General features: G+C 36.9%; 2 protein-coding genes across 3 annotated transcripts in view; both read left to right on the top strand.

Annotated features, from left to right (window-relative positions):
* The window catches only part of LOC139939937 (cryptochrome-1-like), a 33,380-nt gene extending 17,212 nt beyond the window's left edge, over positions 1-16,168 (top strand). For both annotated transcript variants that reach the window (XM_071936104.1, XM_071936105.1), the window contains exons 3-13: positions 3,761-3,834; positions 5,086-5,151; positions 5,398-5,540; positions 6,402-6,577; positions 7,048-7,148; positions 7,497-7,637; positions 8,200-8,367; positions 9,343-9,483; positions 9,887-10,044; positions 10,510-10,703; positions 11,863-16,168. In XM_071936104.1, coding sequence (XP_071792205.1) covers positions 3,761-3,834; positions 5,086-5,151; positions 5,398-5,540; positions 6,402-6,577; positions 7,048-7,148; positions 7,497-7,637; positions 8,200-8,367; positions 9,343-9,483; positions 9,887-10,044; positions 10,510-10,703; positions 11,863-11,981 — 1,481 coding nt within the window. In that variant the 3' untranslated portion in view covers positions 11,982-16,168. The remainder of the gene's footprint in view (positions 1-3,760; positions 3,835-5,085; positions 5,152-5,397; positions 5,541-6,401; positions 6,578-7,047; positions 7,149-7,496; positions 7,638-8,199; positions 8,368-9,342; positions 9,484-9,886; positions 10,045-10,509; positions 10,704-11,862) is intronic.
* A 983-nt stretch (positions 16,169-17,151) lies between these two features.
* The window catches only part of LOC139939465 (cleavage stimulation factor subunit 3-like), a 29,023-nt gene continuing 27,061 nt past the window's right edge, over positions 17,152-19,113 (top strand). The window contains exon 1 of the mRNA XM_071935408.1: positions 17,152-17,318. Within this exon, the coding sequence (XP_071791509.1) occupies positions 17,286-17,318 (33 nt within the window). The 5' untranslated portion in view covers positions 17,152-17,285. The remainder of the gene's footprint in view (positions 17,319-19,113) is intronic.

A 19,113-nucleotide genomic window follows, 5' to 3' on the forward strand; every position in this document is an offset into this window, starting at 1 on the left:
TTATTTCACTCCTCCCTTGTTATTTTTCCATAGGACCCTATTAGGGTTTTCCCTATGAATAATTAAAGGAACTCGTTGCCTTGGATCGGTCGAGTTGGTCTTTGAAAAGCGTTCTGTAACCGTTTGTTGTAAAATGTATATGGTTAGAAAGATATTGTAAAAGTAGAATACAATGATCTACACAAATATATGCCTGTGAAATTGCGTGGTTTTCTTTTTACCCTGTCGACTAACACGGTCGGCCATTTATGGGAGTCAAATTTTGATGTAAAAGGAAAACCGTGCAATTTCGAGTGATACTTGTTTGGATCTTTATATTCTACTTTTAAAACATCTTTCTAACCATATGCATTTCATAACAAACGGTTTCAAACGCTTTTAATAGACCAACTCGTCCGATCCAAGGCAACGTGTTCCTTTAAATTGAAGGAAGAAAAAAAAAACAGAAACAAAAAACATAGCAAAATCACAGATTGCTCAGCCAATAATACGTAGATTTATTTTCAGAGGAGATTATCAAATTTTAAGCTCAACGTTTGTATGTAAATGGAGATCAATTCAAGGGGAATTTCTCCTCATATTCTCCTCATATCTGGATCTGAATAATCCAATTTATTTCACTCGTCCCTCGTTATTTTTCCATTTATTCTGTTTTTCTTCCGAGAGATTTCTAGCCTTATATGAATAAGGCAATATACAAAATATTTTCATTTCTTTACGGTTCCGTATATTGTATTTTGTATACATTACACATGATAAATGTGATAAGTGCCTCTAATGTGCCCCTTAAAGAATGCAAAGCGAATTTAGACATCGAGGCGAAGATATGTTGCGCCTGTGTTGCAAGAGTTGGGCACATATCAACTTGAGTAGACTGTTCGTTACAAATTTTGTAACTTTTGCTTTGCAGTTGCATTTGCATGAAGTACAACAGGCTTAAAGCCATTGGACACTTTCGCTAAACAATATTGTCCAAGGCCCACACTTCGTGTACCACAACTTATATATAAAATAACAAACCTGTGAAAATTTAGGCTCAATCGGTCATCGGAGTTGGGAGAAAACAACGGGAAAACCCACCCTTGTTTTCCCACGTTTCGCCGTGTCATGACATGTTTTTAAAATAAATCCGTAATTCTCGCTATCGAGAGTTGATATTGTTTTAATTTTTTCTCAAAAAGTAAAGTATTTCATGGAATAATATTTCAAGATAAGTCTTTCACCATTACCTTCTGTAAACCCTGTAAATTATTTGTAAATCTGTGATTTTTTTTTTTACTGTACCGAAAGTATATAATTGGGGGTGGGGTCATAGACGGATAAATACTCTAAAAATTAATGACCATACAAACTTACTTGGTAAGAAGCATCTCATCTTGTTGATAAAAAAATAACTAAAATTGTTGGTCTGAAACAAGTTTTATTCTTTTTTTGAGTTTTTTGTTTTCAATGTAATTATCTTTTGGAATTTGGCTCTGGGCTATGATCTGAGACAACAACAAAATGAATGAATAAATGAATTATAATCTTTTGCAACGATTCATTTCTCAAATTTGTATTGGGGTTTGTGTCCGTTCGCGAATGCTGCAGGTAGTAATTTTGTTTGTTACAAGTCTTGTACATATAAGTGTATGCAGATTAACATGTATTCAAGCAGAACAAATTGCATGCATGCACTCATCAAATTTATTATAATTGTTTATAAAATGTATGACAACTTCACAAAGGACAAAACAAGTTTGTTGTGCGATTTTTAATAAATACAGAAAACACCCTCAGGGGAAATTAATGAAAGGAAATTTGCAAAGCTCTTTGATAGATTTGACAAGCCGGGCGAGGAAGTGTTTATATGGACTTGAAAGCAGGATGTAGTGAAGAAGTATAAAAAGGACCCCCGGAGTAGTCGGGGTAATAACATGGGAATAACAACGCAATCAGATAATCTGTCATCATTTTATACGTCGTTGTTTTCGCTCAATCATTTTGGTGTATACAGTATTAGTGTTCAAATGCACTGGACACTATTGGTCATTACTTAAAACAATTGTTAGCATAAAAACTTACTTGGTGTAAACGAGCAATGGAGAGCTGTTGATAGTATTACACATGTCGATGTAATGTAGTTTTTGAGAAAAAGGTAATTTCTCACTCAAATATTTAAAGACTACAGGCCTGAAGCCTTTTATTAGACATCTGAAAGCACACAAACTTGTGTTACAACTTGGGTGTTTTTTCTTTCATTATTCTCTTAAAACTTTGATGACCAATTGAGTTAAGATTTGTTATTTTATGCATGTTTGGATACACCAAGTGAGAATACTGGTCTTTGAAAATTACTAAAGGTGTCCAGGGGTCGATTTCACAAAGAGTTAGGACTAGTCCTAGGAGATATACAAATTGCATGGAGAGTCCTAAGTTAGGACGAGTAACTGGTCCTAACTCGAGATAAGACTAGTCCTAACTCTTTGTGAAATCCACCTCAGCGCCTTTAAAGACAATGGACACCTTTGGTTATTGTCAAAGACCAGTCTTCTCACTTGGTGTATCTCAACATGCATAAAATAACAGACCTGTGAAAATTTGAGCTCAACTGGTCATCGAAGTTGCGAGATAATAATGAAAGAAAAAACACCCTTGTCACACGAAGATGTGTGCTTTCAGATGCTTGATTTCGAGACCTCAAAATCTAAATCTGAGGTCTCCAAGTCAAATTCGTGGAAAATTACTTCTTTCTCGAAAACTACATTACTTCAGAGGTAACCGTTTCTCACAATGTTTTATACTATCAACCTCTCCCCATTACTCATTAAGGTTTTATGCTAATAATTATTTTGAGTAAATACAAATAGTGTCCACTGCCTTTAAATGAAAATCTTTTCCTGCACTTATTATTGTGTTGCTTCGTAAACAACAATCTCTGGAGTCTTTTCAGCAGGTTCACTGAACTGCCGGGCAAATGAGTGATTGAAATTTCGCGATGTTTGTATCACAATAAAGGCTGAGAAATTATTTCCCCTGCAGGCCTGATACTTCATTCCTGCAATGGTTAAAACTTATTTTGTTCACGTCTATAGACGGTTATTGTAATATGCACTATATAAGAGTTTGTTATTATTATTATTATTGGGGAAGTTTGAAATGCAATTGGAATATTTCAAGGGGCATAAAGGCAATGAACAGGGACATGGAGATGAGGGCCTCCTTTGCTTCAGTGAAGTTTAAAGGCAGTGGACACTATTGGTTATTACTCAAAATAATTATTAGCATAAAACCTTACTTGGTAATGAGTAATGGGGAGAGGTTGATAGTATAAAACAGTGTGAGAAGTGGCTCCCTCTGAAGCAACATAGTTTAAATAATATTCTCCAAGTCCTAGAGCGTCTACAACAAAAATCAGTTTACATGTTAATTTGTATAAATAAGGTTTTGTTTTGTTCTCATTTTAATTCAGGGCCAGTAAACATTTTGAGCCACAAGCCCTGGGGTCTTGTTGTTTTTATCCCCAAATTTGAGACCTGTACATGTTCATGGTAGTCTTAATTTACAACACTGTTTGTCTTGTATTCGTCACCGGTAGCAGGGCAACTGTTTTTCGGAAGCTGACTCAAAGGGACTGGGCAAGTCTTTAAATCTGGATCGAAATGTTTGTGTGTGACAGATATCTATTCTCCAGTAGTTCTTGTTGTGATATCGAGTGCAGTAGCAAAATGAACGCCACCAATCATTCTTAATCTTCTGATATGATCTCCTTTTTTCTTAGGCACCAAGGTTTGTGGATTCAACAGGTGGCGTTTTCTCTATGAATCCTTGGAAGACATCGATAGACGCTTAAAGGTATTATTTTCATCTTTAAAATTGTTTTTCTCAAGCCCCCCTTAAAGGTAGTGGAAGTGGACACTATTGGTAATTACTCAAAATAGTTATTAGTATAACACCTTACTTGGTAACAAGTAATGGGGAGAGGTTGATAGTATAAAACAGTGTGAGAAACGGCTCCCTCTGAAGTGACATAGTTTTCGAGAAAGAAGTAATTTTCCACGAATTTGATTGTAAGTTCTCAGGTTAGATTTCAAGGTCTTCTTGTTTGACAAGGCTGTTTTTATCTGTGATTATTATCTCGCTATTCGCTGACCAATTAAGCTCAAATTTTCACAGGCTCGTTATTGTATGCATGTGTTGAGATACACCAAATGAGAAGACTAGTCTTTGTTAATAACCAATAGTGTCCAGTGTCTTTAACAGAGTGGCCTTTTAGCCTTGTTTGGGACAAAGTCACATAAATACCCCCCCCCCCCCAAAAAAAAAAAAATGTCTTTAGTTTTTGGAACAGAAGATTAACCTTGTAAACAATCAGTTACAACCTCCCACCTGTGGAACAACAACTCTTAGAAATCAACCTGACTCGAAACAATAGACCGATCCATTAAGCTCCTCCCCATTGCGTATTGACCAATCACAACGCAACGAAGGTCCGACAAATAAGGTCTGACATGCGTGCGCGTATCATGCGCGCCCAGCAGAGTTTTGCAGAAAGGCATACGAAAGCCCAGCGTGTTCTTGCTCACACGTGCGTCGAGGGCGGAGCCTACTGGATCAGTCTATTCTAGGTACAGCCCTTTACAAATATTATTATTATTATTATTATTAATGGGAATAAAGGAAGCATATATTGATCCTTGTTTTAAATGGTGCATTTTCTTAGATGCGCTTATTTTGAATGCGGCAATAAGAATAATCCTAATTAATCTTTAATTATTTGGCTTTTAAATATTCTTTATTTAATCATGATTTAATTATTTGGTTATCTACCTCCGAGTTATACCTGTTTTGGTTAGTTATTCGTGAATAATCATTTACTTACAATATTTTGTTGTAATATTCGTATGATTTAGTTATACATTTTAGTCAAATATTTAATAATAAATAAAGAACCAATGGTAAATTGGGAGGTCTTGAAATCTTATTTGCTTAACTTTGATGGTATCTCAGACAAAATTCTTAGGAGGATAAATTAATCTTGGTGTTTATCCGACTTCATTTAATTTGTCAACAATTACCAATTGTGTACTTTGTCTATCTTGGCAGGAGTTTGGTGGCAGGTTGTACACATTCAAGGGTGACCCATGTACGATTTTTAGTCAGTTAATTGAGGTGAGTGCATTGTACATTGTTATATCAACCTGGGTCCAATTTAAAGGAACACATTTCCTTGGATCGGTCAAAAGCGTTTGAAAACGTTTGTTATGAAATGCACATGGTCAGAAAGATATTTTACAAGTAGAATATAATGATCCAAACAAGTATCACTTGAAATTGCATGGTTTTCCTTTTACGTCGCGAACTAACACGGTCAGCCTTTTTATGGAGTCAACATTTTGTGTGATTTGAATTTACCAGGAATGGGGAATGAACTTATTGACGTTTGAGCAAGATCCTGAACCAATCTGGCAAGATCGGGACAATGCGGTCAAGAGGCTGTGTGAGGAGCGTGGCATCAAATGCATCGAAAGAGTCTCACACACCTTATGGGATCCCAATGAGTAAGTCCATATCCTAACTTAAGCCTGGCTCATACTTCCTGCAAATGCGAATGCAATACAAATTTTGACATCACAAATTAACAACAAAAACAGTTAAAATTGGCTGAACTCCTGTGAAACATGCGTAGCAAAAACAGCCGTGTGAGGTCAAAATTGTTATCTCATTCGCAAGTATGAACCGGGCTTTAGAGTCATTTTGCAGATTTGGACACAAACCAGCCTGTGTTTTTTATGCCCAGGGCCCAATTTCACAGAGCTGCTTATGCACAAAATTTTGCTTAAGCAAAAAAATCCCTGCTTATTTAAATCAGATTACCGGCCAAGACTCCACTCAATTGTTATGCAAAGTAAACAACAGCTAAGTACCAGTCACAAGCAATGTATGTGGCGTGAAATTTTGGCCAGTGACATGTATAAAATGAGCGAGCTATTTTCGTGCTTAAGCATTGCTTAAGCAGCTCTATGAAATTGGCCCCTGCTCGCGAAGCAAACATGGGGCATAATAGTGTTTGCCTTCTCCGTCGGCCGTGTGTGTACCCCCATATTTGGTTCAAGGACAAAACAAAAAAAGGGGAAATTAAAGGACTCCGTAGGGAAATTCTAAAGGCAAGGGTGCTCCACAACGAATTTTGTGTACAAAGTTTATGGTAGAATCTTAAGTACAGGGACAATGGAAAGAACACAAGATGTCTCCACAGGGGATGCATATTTGAGAGTCTAGGTGTGTTCAATCACTGTCCAAGTGTTAACTCAAGAAGGACTTGGCATATCACCTTGTTGGTCTTGTGATACCCCCAGAAGCCTATTGTTTTGTAGACTCAAGTTTTCCTGTGTTTTTTCCCTCCTTGTTAATGCCACCAGAGTAATCTCAAGGAACGGTGGTTCTCCTCCAGTCACCTACGCCATGTTCCAAGAGGTGGTCTCCATGATTGGACTCCCTCATAGGGCCAGCGATGAGCCAGACTTCAGGGGAGTCAAACTGCCCATCTGTGAGGAAACCTTTAGTACCTACATGTTACCTCCTTTTGAAGACTTTGGTGAGTACAATACATATTCGTCACCAAAGGTACTGGAAATGTTGAGTAATTGTCAAAGACTAATTTTCTCACTTGGTTTATCCCATTATATTGTAAAATAACATTTTTGGCTCAATTGGTCATCAAATATAAATCAATATAAACCACAAGGGAAACTGACTGGGTGAATGTTTTGAAATGATTTTTGGGGTTGAACAAAGACTAGAGTGGGATTCGAACCAATGACCTCCAGATTAATGTGCCGGCGCTCTACCAACTGAGCTATCTAGCCCTATGTTGGCGGTGTCCCTGTTTTGTCAATATCTTTGTTCGGGGGCACCAGTCAGAAGCCATACAACTGTTAACTGTAAGCAGAGCCATACAATTTGGCCCTGGTCGCTTCACAGCCTCTGCAGAATCCTATCATATTTTGAATTCACCTATAAGTTGACCTGCATAATTTTCCGTATGATTGTGTTGTTGTGTTACAGGAGTAAAGATGGAGCATGTAGAACAGGAACGACAGCTGTGGATTGGTGGTGAGACCAGAGCCTTGGAACTCTTTGAAGTCAGAATCCGCAAAGAAGCTGCTGTAAGAAAACACCCCTCTCTAGAGAAGCCCCCCCCCCACTCATTATAGCCAGTGCCACCAGTCCCTACCCCACTAGCCCCCCATCCCCATAGATGCCTCCCAATCAGTCACCCCCTTCTTTCTTTGGGTTTATATTTAGGTCAGTCCTCATAAAAACATTCTTACACTCTAACAACTCTGGCATTATAGCAAGTATGATATTCTTTCTACTTTTATTTTGCTATTTTTTTTGCCCTTAGGTCAGTCCTTGTGCTCAATCACAATTTCCTTCGTTTTTTCCCCGAAGGTCTTGATACCATGCCTACATAATAATGGTGTATTTGTTCTCATTTCTCTTTTTTTATCCAGGCCTTCAAAGCTGGTTATTGTCTCCCGAATCAGTACATGCCAGAGCTTCTTGGCCCACCCATGAGTCTGAGCCCCTACTTGCGTTTCGGCTGTCTCTCTGTCAGGAGGTTCTACTGGCGAATTCACGACACGTATACTGAGGTAAAGATTTTTGATGTTCCACTGAAAACTCACTTGTTCAGTCATTTACAGCCTTAAAGACACTTGACACTATTGGTAATTGCCGAGAGTCTTCTCACTTGGTGTATCTCAACATATGCATAAAATAACACACCTGTGAAAATTTTAGCTCAATTGGTCGTCGAAGTTGCGAGATAATTATGAAAGAAAAACACGTTGTTAGATGCTTGGTTTCGAGACCTTAAAATCTAAATCTGAGGACTCGAAATCAGATTTGATGAAAATTACTTCTTTCTCGAAAACTATGTCACTTCAGAGGGAGCCGTTTCTCACAATGTTTTACACTATCAACAGCTCTCCATTACTCAGTACCAAGTAAGGTTTTTATGCTAATAATTATATTGAGTAACTACCAATAGTGTCCACTGCCTTTAAATACCGCCGTTAATAGAGATTTTCTACGCTCCAGAAGTGTCTTTCTGACAGATATGGCACTTTACAAATGTCCATTGTTATTATTACTTGTTATTGCAGGTGTATTGCTCAATGTATTTTATTTTGTACACCTTTTTTTTTTATCCAGTTGAATAATGTCATCTCCCCGACCCAGCTGACAGCACAGCTCATCTGGCGAGAATACTTCTACACAATGTCCATTGGAAACAAGAACTTTGACCAAATGAACGGAAACAACATTTGCCTTAAGATTGACTGGAGCGAAGATCAAGAGAAACTCCAGAAATGGACCAATGTAAGTTCCCCCTGCCATTTCCTTATTGTCCGTCTATGTAAACTTAATAAACTTAAAAATTGTATTGCCACAATGTCACAAGGTACGCTGGGTCTGCACAGCAATCAATAATATGCCCCTTGGATGGGATAAAGCCTGTACAGTGTAGGGGTGTGATAAACACTATTCATAAATACCTAAGACAGTTTATCCATACTGATTGGTCGAGAGGGCATCACGAGGGGTTGTTTGAACGGATGATATAACACCAGTAAAAAGTGTTATAACATGGGCGTGAAATGCGCGCTTGCACCTGCGCTTATAAGACAGTTTCTTCATTCCTATTGGTCGAGAGCAAAGGCTGAAACAGTTGTGCCACATCACGCGACGCGCACAGCATCTCCTTATAAGGAGTTGTTTACCGAGGGCCTTACCATTTCATAGCTGGAGGGGTGTTGTGTTGAAGGAAATCATTGAACAATTATAATTTTTGCAATTATTTTACCTTAAACTAGTGGTTTAAACCCGCCGAGGCCGGTCCTTGATAATTTACCTCAACTTCGTCTCAGTAAAATTATCAAGTCCAGGCCTCGGTGCGGGTTTAAACCACTAGTTGAAAACCTCTTCACCACACATTGATTCCCTTATCAAGTCCAGGCCTCGGTGCGGGTTTAAACCACTAGTTGAAAACCTCTTCACCACACATTGATTCCCTTATCAAGTCCAGGCCTCGGTGCGGGTTTAAACCACTAGTTGAAAACCTCTTCACCACACATTGATTCCCTTATCAAGTCCAGGCCTCGGTGCGGGTTTAAACCACTAGTTGAAAACCTCTTCACCACACATTGATTCCCTTATCAAGTCCAGGCCTCGGTGCGGGTTTAAACCACTAGTTGAAAACCTCTTCACCACACATTGATTCCCTTATTTAAGGACCCATTATTATCATTTACTTGTTTTTACTCGCCAACCTTAAAATGTTTGTATGGTCCACAGGGTCAAACAGGGTATCCATGGATTGATGCTTGTATGAAACAGTTGAAACAAGAAGGATGGATTCATCAAGTAGCTAGGCATGCTGTGGCTTGCTTCTTGACTCGAGGTGATCTATGGATCAGCTGGGAGGAAGGACTCAAGGTGGGCTTGTCTGTTTTTTCTCAAGTGCCTCTTGGGATAAAGAATATACTTTTTTGGTTTTTTACCCTAACACCGATGTGAGTTAGCACTGTACACTCATTACTTTCTTGAGTCCTAAAGGATTCGAACTGCCTCGAGCAATCAGGCAATCGGTGGCCCAGTTGGTAAAACACTGCCCTTAAAATTGCAAAGCTCTTGGGTTTGAATCCTGACTGATTAATATGCCTGATTTTTATCACTGATTTTTATCACCGAATTTGAGAAAGTACTGAGTGTACAGTGCTAACACACATTGCTGTAAATGTTTAAAAATTATTTTAGTATTTGTTTTGTTTGTTTCTTTTTCCTCATTTCCGACATTCAATTTCTGTCTGTTTTTCTCTCATTTGGCGTTTATCTGAAGGTGTTCTATCAGTATCTTCTTGATGCAGACTGGAGCATATGTGCAGGCAACTGGATGTGGATCTCCAGCTCAGCATTTGAGAAGGTCCTGCAGTGTCCGAACTGTTTCTGTCCAGTGCGCTACGGTCGTCGTATGGACCCCACTGGAGAGTTTGTCAGGTTGGCGTCCTTCTGTTTATACTTAAGTCAATTACAATCATTAATAACTACCAGAAGTGCACTCTCCGCCCAACTGGCTCTTCATTATTCAGCTGTATGTTCTTTTTTTTGGGGGGGGGGGATTATGTGTAAGACGTTTTTTGTAAAAAACGTTTCTGAAACTGGGAGAATTTAGATTTATCAACTGGATGGTAAGATGTATCATTTAAATTGTTTTACTTGCTCTTAAAAATACTTGTTATATCTTTGTAATTTGTTATCGATCCCCCCTGGGGTATATTGCGTGGCTGTACCTTTTAGAAATATTTCCAACAGCAGGCTGAATTTTTAGGTTATAGGAAAATTTACCTTTTCCTCCTCAGTCTAGCATTCTCCATATCTTTTTTTAATATCTCTCTTGTGTGTAATTTGACTGAACATGTGGAGACAAATAAAATAATAATAAAATAATATATTATTTCACAGGAATTTTTTGCCAGTACTTCGGAACATGCCACTGCGATATCTCTTTGAACCTTGGAAAGCCCCTCTTGCCATCCAAGAAAAATCTGGTTGCATCATCGGTAAGGACTACCCTGAACCGATCGTAGAGCACCGCATTGCCGCATCCAGCAATCGTGAGAAAATGAATAGAACCGTGGCTAGCCTTGAAGACAAATGTAAGTATGGCTGGGCTGAAATATTAGCTGTGACTGCAGCTGTGGCTTGATCATCAAGATTTGAAGCACAGGGGTATAAATGGGTACCTGCCAGGATAGAGGTTGATAGTGTGTTTGTAAAAGCCCTTGGAGCATTTTGAGCGCCGCAGCAGCACAGGCTGTATACTCCCCAAGGAGCTGAGAAAAAATACAGGAATTTTGTTGGCTTAATGACCAGGGCACTTTTAAGCGCATTGGTACGTTATTCTAAAATGCGTTTTTACAATTTTGAGTTATATTATTATTTCCCATTGAGCAATCAACCTATGATAATTATTTTAGGAGTAGAGCTCCCACTTAGAGTTTGAAGAGAGGGCGTCCACTCTTAGAGGCTGATGATCTTTGCTTTTTTGATCTTTCATATTATGTTTAAGTGTGTGCCCGGTATCGCTCGGCTTGGCCTGCACGTTCTTGTCATAGAGAGACCGGCTTTGGCAGGACTTTCTTTACCTTAATGCTGCAGGTCTGGTTGTGGTTTCCCTCTTGGTTCTGATTTCTTCCCAATGTTGTTGTTTTCAAATTGTGTTATTATTATTGTTTGATTAGCATTCACTGGATATGTACATGTATTTTTGTGTTTACATTGTCTCTGCTGCGCCTTGAACATCTGTAAAGATTGATTTGGCACATTTCAAATACCTACTATTATTATTTATTATGAGAAAGTTGATGATTGGTCTATCTTGAATGTCTTGAGTACACAGCTGTGCATTGATTTCATATTCATAAATACCTCGGACAGTTTTGCTATTCCTATTGGTGGAGAGCGCGTCACCCGGGTGTGTATAAACCTTTGTTTGTGACAGGTAAAAAGTGTTGAAACATGGGCGTGACACGCAAGCTTGCACCTGTGATTATAAGACAGTTTCTTCATTCCTATTGGTTGGTTCCCTTATTCACAACCTCATGGAGATCAAAACAGAAAGGGAAAACAAAGGGTCTCCATAGGGGAAGACTTGGGTACTTCACAAGGATTTTTGTGTACAAAGTCTGGGGGAAGTTCTTAACTACAGGGACAGTGGACAAACTATAGAATGGGTGTTTGCATGAAGGTAGGATGGCAACGATTCCAAAAGCAATGACTTATTTTTTTGTTTTGGGTGTCTTTCTTTTATTTCAGTTTCACACTGCACTCCGTCCAGCAAGACAGAAGTTATGGAGTTCTCATGGCTGCCTGAAACAGTCCGAGGAGTTGATAAATGCACTGCCGATGATCTGTGCGAAATTCTTGGGATCTAGATCATCCCTTTGACCATTCCTCTGGCCCGCCCCTTTCTTTCTCCCTTTCTGTTTATTTGATGGATGTTGTTGAGAAAGGCTTTGAGGTGCTATTGTTTCTGTATTTTAGGAAGATGAGAGTATACGAGGCTGCCAACTCTACCTGATTCTACAAAAAGGTTCCCTGAAAATGAATCATTCCAGGTTATGATAAACTGACTTGGAAATCTTATTTGTTAAGAAAGGCTTTGTGGTTTAACTTTTGTCTTTTTTAAAGGCAGTTGAGATTAACAGAGCTGTCAAATCTCCATGATTCTTCAAAAAAGTTCACTGAAAATAAATCTTTCAAGTTTTTGATAAACAGTCTTGGAAATTTCATTTGTTAAGAAAGTTTTTGTGTTTTTATTTTCTTTTGTTGGGAGGTGAGAGTATTTAACAGAGCTGTCAACTGGCCCTTATTTTACAAACAGTTCCTCAATTAAAATCTTTTAATGTTTTGGTAAACAGACTTGGAAAATCTCCCTGACTATCGAAACCTTATTCCTATTAAAGCCAGTGGAAACTATGGTAATTACTCAAAATAATTATTAGCATAAAACCTTACTTGGTAATGAGTAATGGGGATAGGTTGATGGTATAAAACATTGTGAGAAACGGCTCCCTCTGAAGTGCCATAGTTTTTGAGAAATTTTCCATGAATTTGATTTCGAGACCTCATCAGATTTAGAATTTGAGGTCTCGAAATCAACCATCTAAACGCACACAACTTTGTGTGTCAAGGGTGTTTTTTCATTCATTATTATCTCGTAAGTTCGATGACCGATTGAGCTCAAATTTTCACAGGTTTGTGATTTTATGCATATGTTGAGATACACCAACTGTGAAGGGTAGTCTTTGACAATTACCAAGAGTGTCCACTGCCTTTAAGTTGAAAGTAATAACTTTACCCCTGATTGGGGTACAAATGCAAATTTTTCAAGGACTAATTTTTGTTGTGTCTGTTTCTTTCTTTTTTTTTAGGGGTTTTTACTGCCCCTTGAACACCCAGCTAGCAGGGTGGATATGTGTGCATTACAAGTCTTTATTATTCTACTTCTTATTAAATGTTGGCAGCTCTGGAGTAAGGTGCAATTTATACGATGTAAAAGTTGTTATATTTTATTATGTCCTTTTTGGCTAGTAAATATATAAGTGACGGCAAATTTAATGTAATTTTTTGTTTGTAGTATTTTTTTTCTTAGCTCACTCACTTTTAACAAAAGCAACTCAACAAAATGTAAAAGTTTGCCGTACTTTCCATTATCTGCTATGAATTTATAAATATTGTGTTTATATACTATCTGCAAAGTGTGTGTGTTATCTTATAAAGTATGTTATGCTTTTAAAGAAACAAGAATTAATGTGTGTGACTAACATTAAGTTAAAAGTTGATGTAATGATTGGGTTGGGATTTCAAATTGTATTTTTATTTTACTCTTACACTGAACTGTATTTTTGCATTTTTTTCTTGTGACTCAAATGACTGATTGAGCTCATACTTTTACAGGGTTGTTATTTCATATATTTGTGGTATCACATCAAGTGTTGATACTGGTCTTTGATAAACACCAGTGTGACACATTCTTTAATATCCTTGATGCAAATTTAACATCTATTAAATCGTTTGCAATACCTGCTGCTAAACATAGGATTCGAACTGCCTCTAGCTACGGGGCAACCTCGGTAGTCTAGTTGGTATGACACTACTCTAGAATTGCAAAGGTCGTGGGTTCGAATCCTACTCGAGTCATGTTCCTTTGATTCTTTTCCACAGGACTCGGGGAAGTACTGAGTATACAGTGCTTCACACATCGGTGTATATGGGTAAAAACCAAAATAAATATTCTTTATCCCCGATGCAAATTTAACATCTATTAAATGTGACATATGCTTTAAGCAGCTTCAGACGGGCCCAGGTTTATGCTCCAAATGTTAGCAAAGTTACATGATGCAAACGGTCATCCCCCCCAAAAGAAATTGCTTCTTATTCTCAATTTGCATGAGGGATAAATCAGGCTTCAGAGTAAGAAAATAAAACTTCTAGAAAGTCTTTCCTGTATTGTTCTTGTAGCTAGAAAATTTCAATTGACAAGAAATTCTGTTAACCACAAGACCTCTGATATTTTGTTCCTTTTAGATATTATTTGCTAAACTTTTAAGGTGGAGGTTTGGTTTTTAAAAGAATGCATTCAGAAGTATGTGTTAGGCATAATACAGCACTGCAGGGTCCAATTTTATCAAGCATGCACATGAAAAAATAACCGCTTAGCAAAAACTCATAGTCAGCCAAGACTCCACAGAGTGTACTTCATTACAACTGTACAGAAATTGCTAAGCTGTGTTTTCTGTCTAACAGCTTTATAAAATTAGTCCAAGGACTTGGTTGTTATTTCTGTGGTGTTTAGGCTTAACCACTGAGACAATGGAAAGACTGATTTGTACGTTTCATGATTTGTTGATTATCACCGAGACACTAGACATTCCTGGCCCAAGTTTGAATAAGTGGACCAATGGTCTGTGGTTCAAAATCTGAGAAACTTTAGTTGTAAACCTAGCCAAGATTTTGTTTCCCCCTATATTTTAGGTTTGCAATACATTTTCAATACATTTGCTTTTCAAAATCACAAACAGTAATCCTTCAAGTATTATTTATAGTATTAAACAAAATAGGAAATTTCTGTAGTTTTGACTCTCAATTTTCAAAATGGGAAAACATTACCTATTGCATTATTAAGGAACATAATTTTTAAATTTGAGCTTGCATGCCTTGTGAATAAGATGTGTAGTTTAAAATCTGTATTTTGTCAAATGCACTTTATATTTGTATGAACTTTTGTATAAAAAAAAATGTTCTCACTTTAACGGCTGACTTTTTACAAGAATGCAAGGCACTGTTTTTAGTATTGTCTGATAATTTAATTTAATTCATTGTTTCAGTGGAATAAATGACTTGTCTTTCTAAGAGCCTTGATCACACAATGCAACTTTTACAGGCAATGAAACTGCATTGCATGCTACATGATCACTGAGAGTTATAACATTTCTACTTCAAAGTTTCATAATTTTGTAGACGAGACTGATTTTATTTTATTGTGGTAGATATTTTGCAACCTAATTGGCAGCACAAAGTAAAATATAAGGATTTTGAAGTATTTTATTTGAGAGATGTTCAAAATTCAACGTTTTGAGTTGTTGTTAAGCATGACCCAGTCATCTGAATGGCTCAGACCTACAGCAGACATTCAAGGAGTGTAACTTTTGTGGGACAAAAAAACACAATGTCCACAGATTTACACTAAACTTACACAGTTTGAAGATAATGATAGTACAAAGCTTTCCTGAAAATATTACGTGCTGAGGTGCTGTAGTTTTTGGGAAATGAGTAAACCAATGTCATGAAATTAATTTTTGTCTTATGAGACGAAAATTATTTTAATCATTTACAAACGTATTTTCATGACATTTGTTTACTCATTTCTCAAAAACTACAGCACCTTAGTAAGTAATAATTGAAGGGACGCTTTCCACTATCATTATCTTCAAACCCTGTAAGTTTAATGTAAATCTATGGACATTTTGAAAAAGTACCCAAATTCTTTAATGGTAATTTGTATTCATAGGCATACCGTCTCATATTCCACATGTGTTGTTACTGTAAAACAAATAATGAAATCATTTTAAATTTGGCATTCTAATACTATAATTTTGTTCTACATCAAATTTGTGCTTGATGGGGAATAGTTCATTTTTTAAGAAAATGTGAATGGTTGAGTTGAATGTTAAATACTTTGGAAGGAAAATAATTGCAGCATATTATTTATATTTATACAACGTATTTAAAAAGCACACATTTATTGTAAAGTTAAATGCAAACATCAACTGAAAATGATTTGTATCAAATCACGAAAATTTGTCACTAAAAAGCTTGATAATTCACCTTGTTTTTTAAACAACTGAACTTGGTTCATACTTCATACTTATCCTGTTAGGAGAAGATATGAACTATGAACCAAGTTCAATTATAACACTATTTATAGTAGGACAGTACTACTCTATTGTGTTATAATCGTAATCAATTTTAATAAGCCTAATGTATCTTGTATGAATGTCAAAGTGTACCAAACTTAAATGATTACTCTTAAATGAAATAAATCATTGATCAGTATTAAAACGGAACAAAAGTATAATATTGTGAAAAGCGATTCAGTATCTGTGTGTGTAGGGGTCTACTGTCTCTCAAATGGGCAAAATTGAAAACAAAATAAGGATGTGAATTTAGGACAAATTTGAAGTCTCTAAATTCTTATAATTTTTTTATGGTGTTAAATTTAACCGTGTTGTCAAAAATAATGTGGCACTACACTCAGCCTAAGTCAGGCGCTTCATTGATGAACTAGTGAAATTGAATGGAATAGGCACATCTGAAGAGTCACTTGAAAATACAGTGAAAAGTGGCTTCTTAGGTTGAAATACTTTTTTAACTATGCCTTAATTAGGTGTTATTTGAAAGATTCATTCTCATCTGATAAATCTTGTGGGAGCTTTGGAAGGAAGTACTGTTGGCATCTGCTGGTTAGAGGGCCTAGAAAATTCAGGTCATTCAAGAATTCTGATAAAAACGTCATTGATTTTGAGCTTGACTGCTGACGCATCATAGTGTGCTATGATTTTAATTTGTGTAGTGTGGTGGAACATTTGTCTACAAATTATGAAAAATAGTTTACTTTCACAGGTTTGTTATTTTATGCATATGTTGAGATACTTCAAATGAGAAGACTGCAGTGGTCTTTGACAATATTGCCAATACTAGTGTCCCAGTGTCTTTAAAGTGAAAAATCCAAACAGGACCTGCCAACAATTTAAGCGAAATCTGTAGTTTAGTTGTCTGGAAGTATGTCTGATTGATTTTCAAGAGGCTGAGAGACTTGCAATACTTGTATTTGTTGAACAATTATCATAATTAGCTTTGGTTCCTAAAGATGAGTATGGAGCGCCCAGTCTAATCTGATCAGGTTCTTGTCACAGGGGATATAAAGAACAGGTTCTTGTGGTCTGATCTCGTGCGCGCGCCCCTGCAGAGTTAGTTGAGCGCCCTCTTGTGACTGGCTACATTTCGGTCAACATCCGGGATATGTGCGTCCATCACCACACACCACGCGCCATGTTTTTCATGATCGGTGGATTTCGAGAGAGACGAGGCCGAATTTTATAACACATTTTGCAGTATTTGAGGGTTTCTGTTGTTGTTTGTACTGGTTGTTTCGGTCTTTTTAATTAAGATTCGTGATGGCGGCGGAACCCAGGTCGGAGCTCTTTACGGTATGCCTCAATGCTTTATTTTAACATTTTTAGTCATTTTAATTTAACGATTTATTTTTAACAAAACAAAAAAGTGATGAAGATTGAAGGTCGACCAGACGTCGACGATAAAAAGTTAACATTGTTTTACCTTTGTTTGTCTGAAATATTTGATGTTATGTTCGCATCGGGGATAAGGAATATTCATTTTGGTGTTAGCCATAAACCGATGTGTGAACACTGTATACTTACTTTCCCGAGTTCTGTAAAAAAAAATCACATTCGTTCGTAATATTTTGGGTAAATAAATGAGCAAATCATTCGTCCTTTTTTGGAAAATTTGGAAGGATGTGCCTGGTTTTAATTTTTGGCATTTGTTTTAGTACTTGTTATGCAGGGAAAAGTTTCCGTATGGCACCACCACTTTTTCATTCTATATATGAAATAATATTGTATTTAATTAACCTCAATGAGATATCACTTTTTGTAAAAATGAGTAAAGAAGTGGTGGCGCCATATGGAAAGTTACCCATTTATTCAAATAAAACATTTGTCTGTAGTACAGAATAGTAATTGTAAAACTTGCTGCATAAATAGTATACAAATATTGATTGGCTCAGAGTGGAATGGGAGGAATATTATCACAAGGTAAAATTTGGACTGTTCCATTTTTTACCTTAGCGATAAAATTCCTTCAATTCCACGAATTAAAGCCACTCAATATTTGTTTTATATAACTGACTAGAGATCCTTGTCATTTGATGTATTTTAAATTTATAACATTATGAAAAATCACACAAATAACTGGTTCTCATATATCGCCACGTAGCGGCAACAATGTACAAATTTATTAATAGCAATCGGATCACAACCTTTTGCACAGGTGCTCCTTTGTTTTAGCAGCGGCGCGGCGGCGCTGTACTGCATCAAAGGATGACCCTAACTGTTGAATGGAAATGCTATTCCCCATGGGCGAAAAGGTCTTTTTGATCGCCGGTGCGGATGGGAATAATAGTGAATGTCACGTGAAGTAAGTTCCACCAATCAAATGACAATGATCTGTATGTCAGTTATATAATACAAATTATGTGGCAAGTTTTAAACTTGCTGTGTAAATTATACAGCAAGTTTTAAACACTACCACCACTTTTTCATTTTTTAATATTATGAATTATTTATACTCTCAATTCTATTTTTAATCTAAATTCTAACTCAATTTATTTGTATTTTACTATGACTTTTTATCATTAAATAAAAGGAACAATTTCTGTATTCTGCCACCACTTTTTAATTGTATGAAGTAAATATGGGCCTAGTTAGTATACTATTATTATTTACCCCAAATGAGATAATATTCCTTTTGTTGGAATGGAAAGTCAAAAAAATAGTGAAAAAGTGGTGGCAGGATACGGAAATACGGACGTACGGTATGTGTCATTTCAGATTAAACATTTATGGCATAGGCCTCCTCCAGCAAATTGAGAGTAGGCCCCCTAACATCAAATAATTAGTTTTAACTTAATTAAACCCTCTTGACCCCGGTAATAATAAATAGTTTTGCCTCTGTGAGTCCGTGAGACCCAACCCAAGCTAGTTGCGATAATGTAACCCCCCGCTCGATGGCGAAGCTGGAGGGTTACGAGCCAGTTTCGAATTGTACAGGGCCAATTGGTCAAACACGTACAATTTAGCTAGTCAACAGATTTGCTCCATTATTACCACTTTCGAAAATCATGACACAAATTCTAGGAACATGTACTCAATCCCCAATGATGTCTATAGAAACCTTTCATAATACCACTCAAAACACCATTGA

Source organism: Asterias amurensis, chromosome 7 (assembly GCF_032118995.1).
Source record: "Asterias amurensis chromosome 7, ASM3211899v1".
NCBI lineage: Eukaryota > Metazoa > Echinodermata > Asteroidea > Forcipulatida > Asteriidae > Asterias > Asterias amurensis.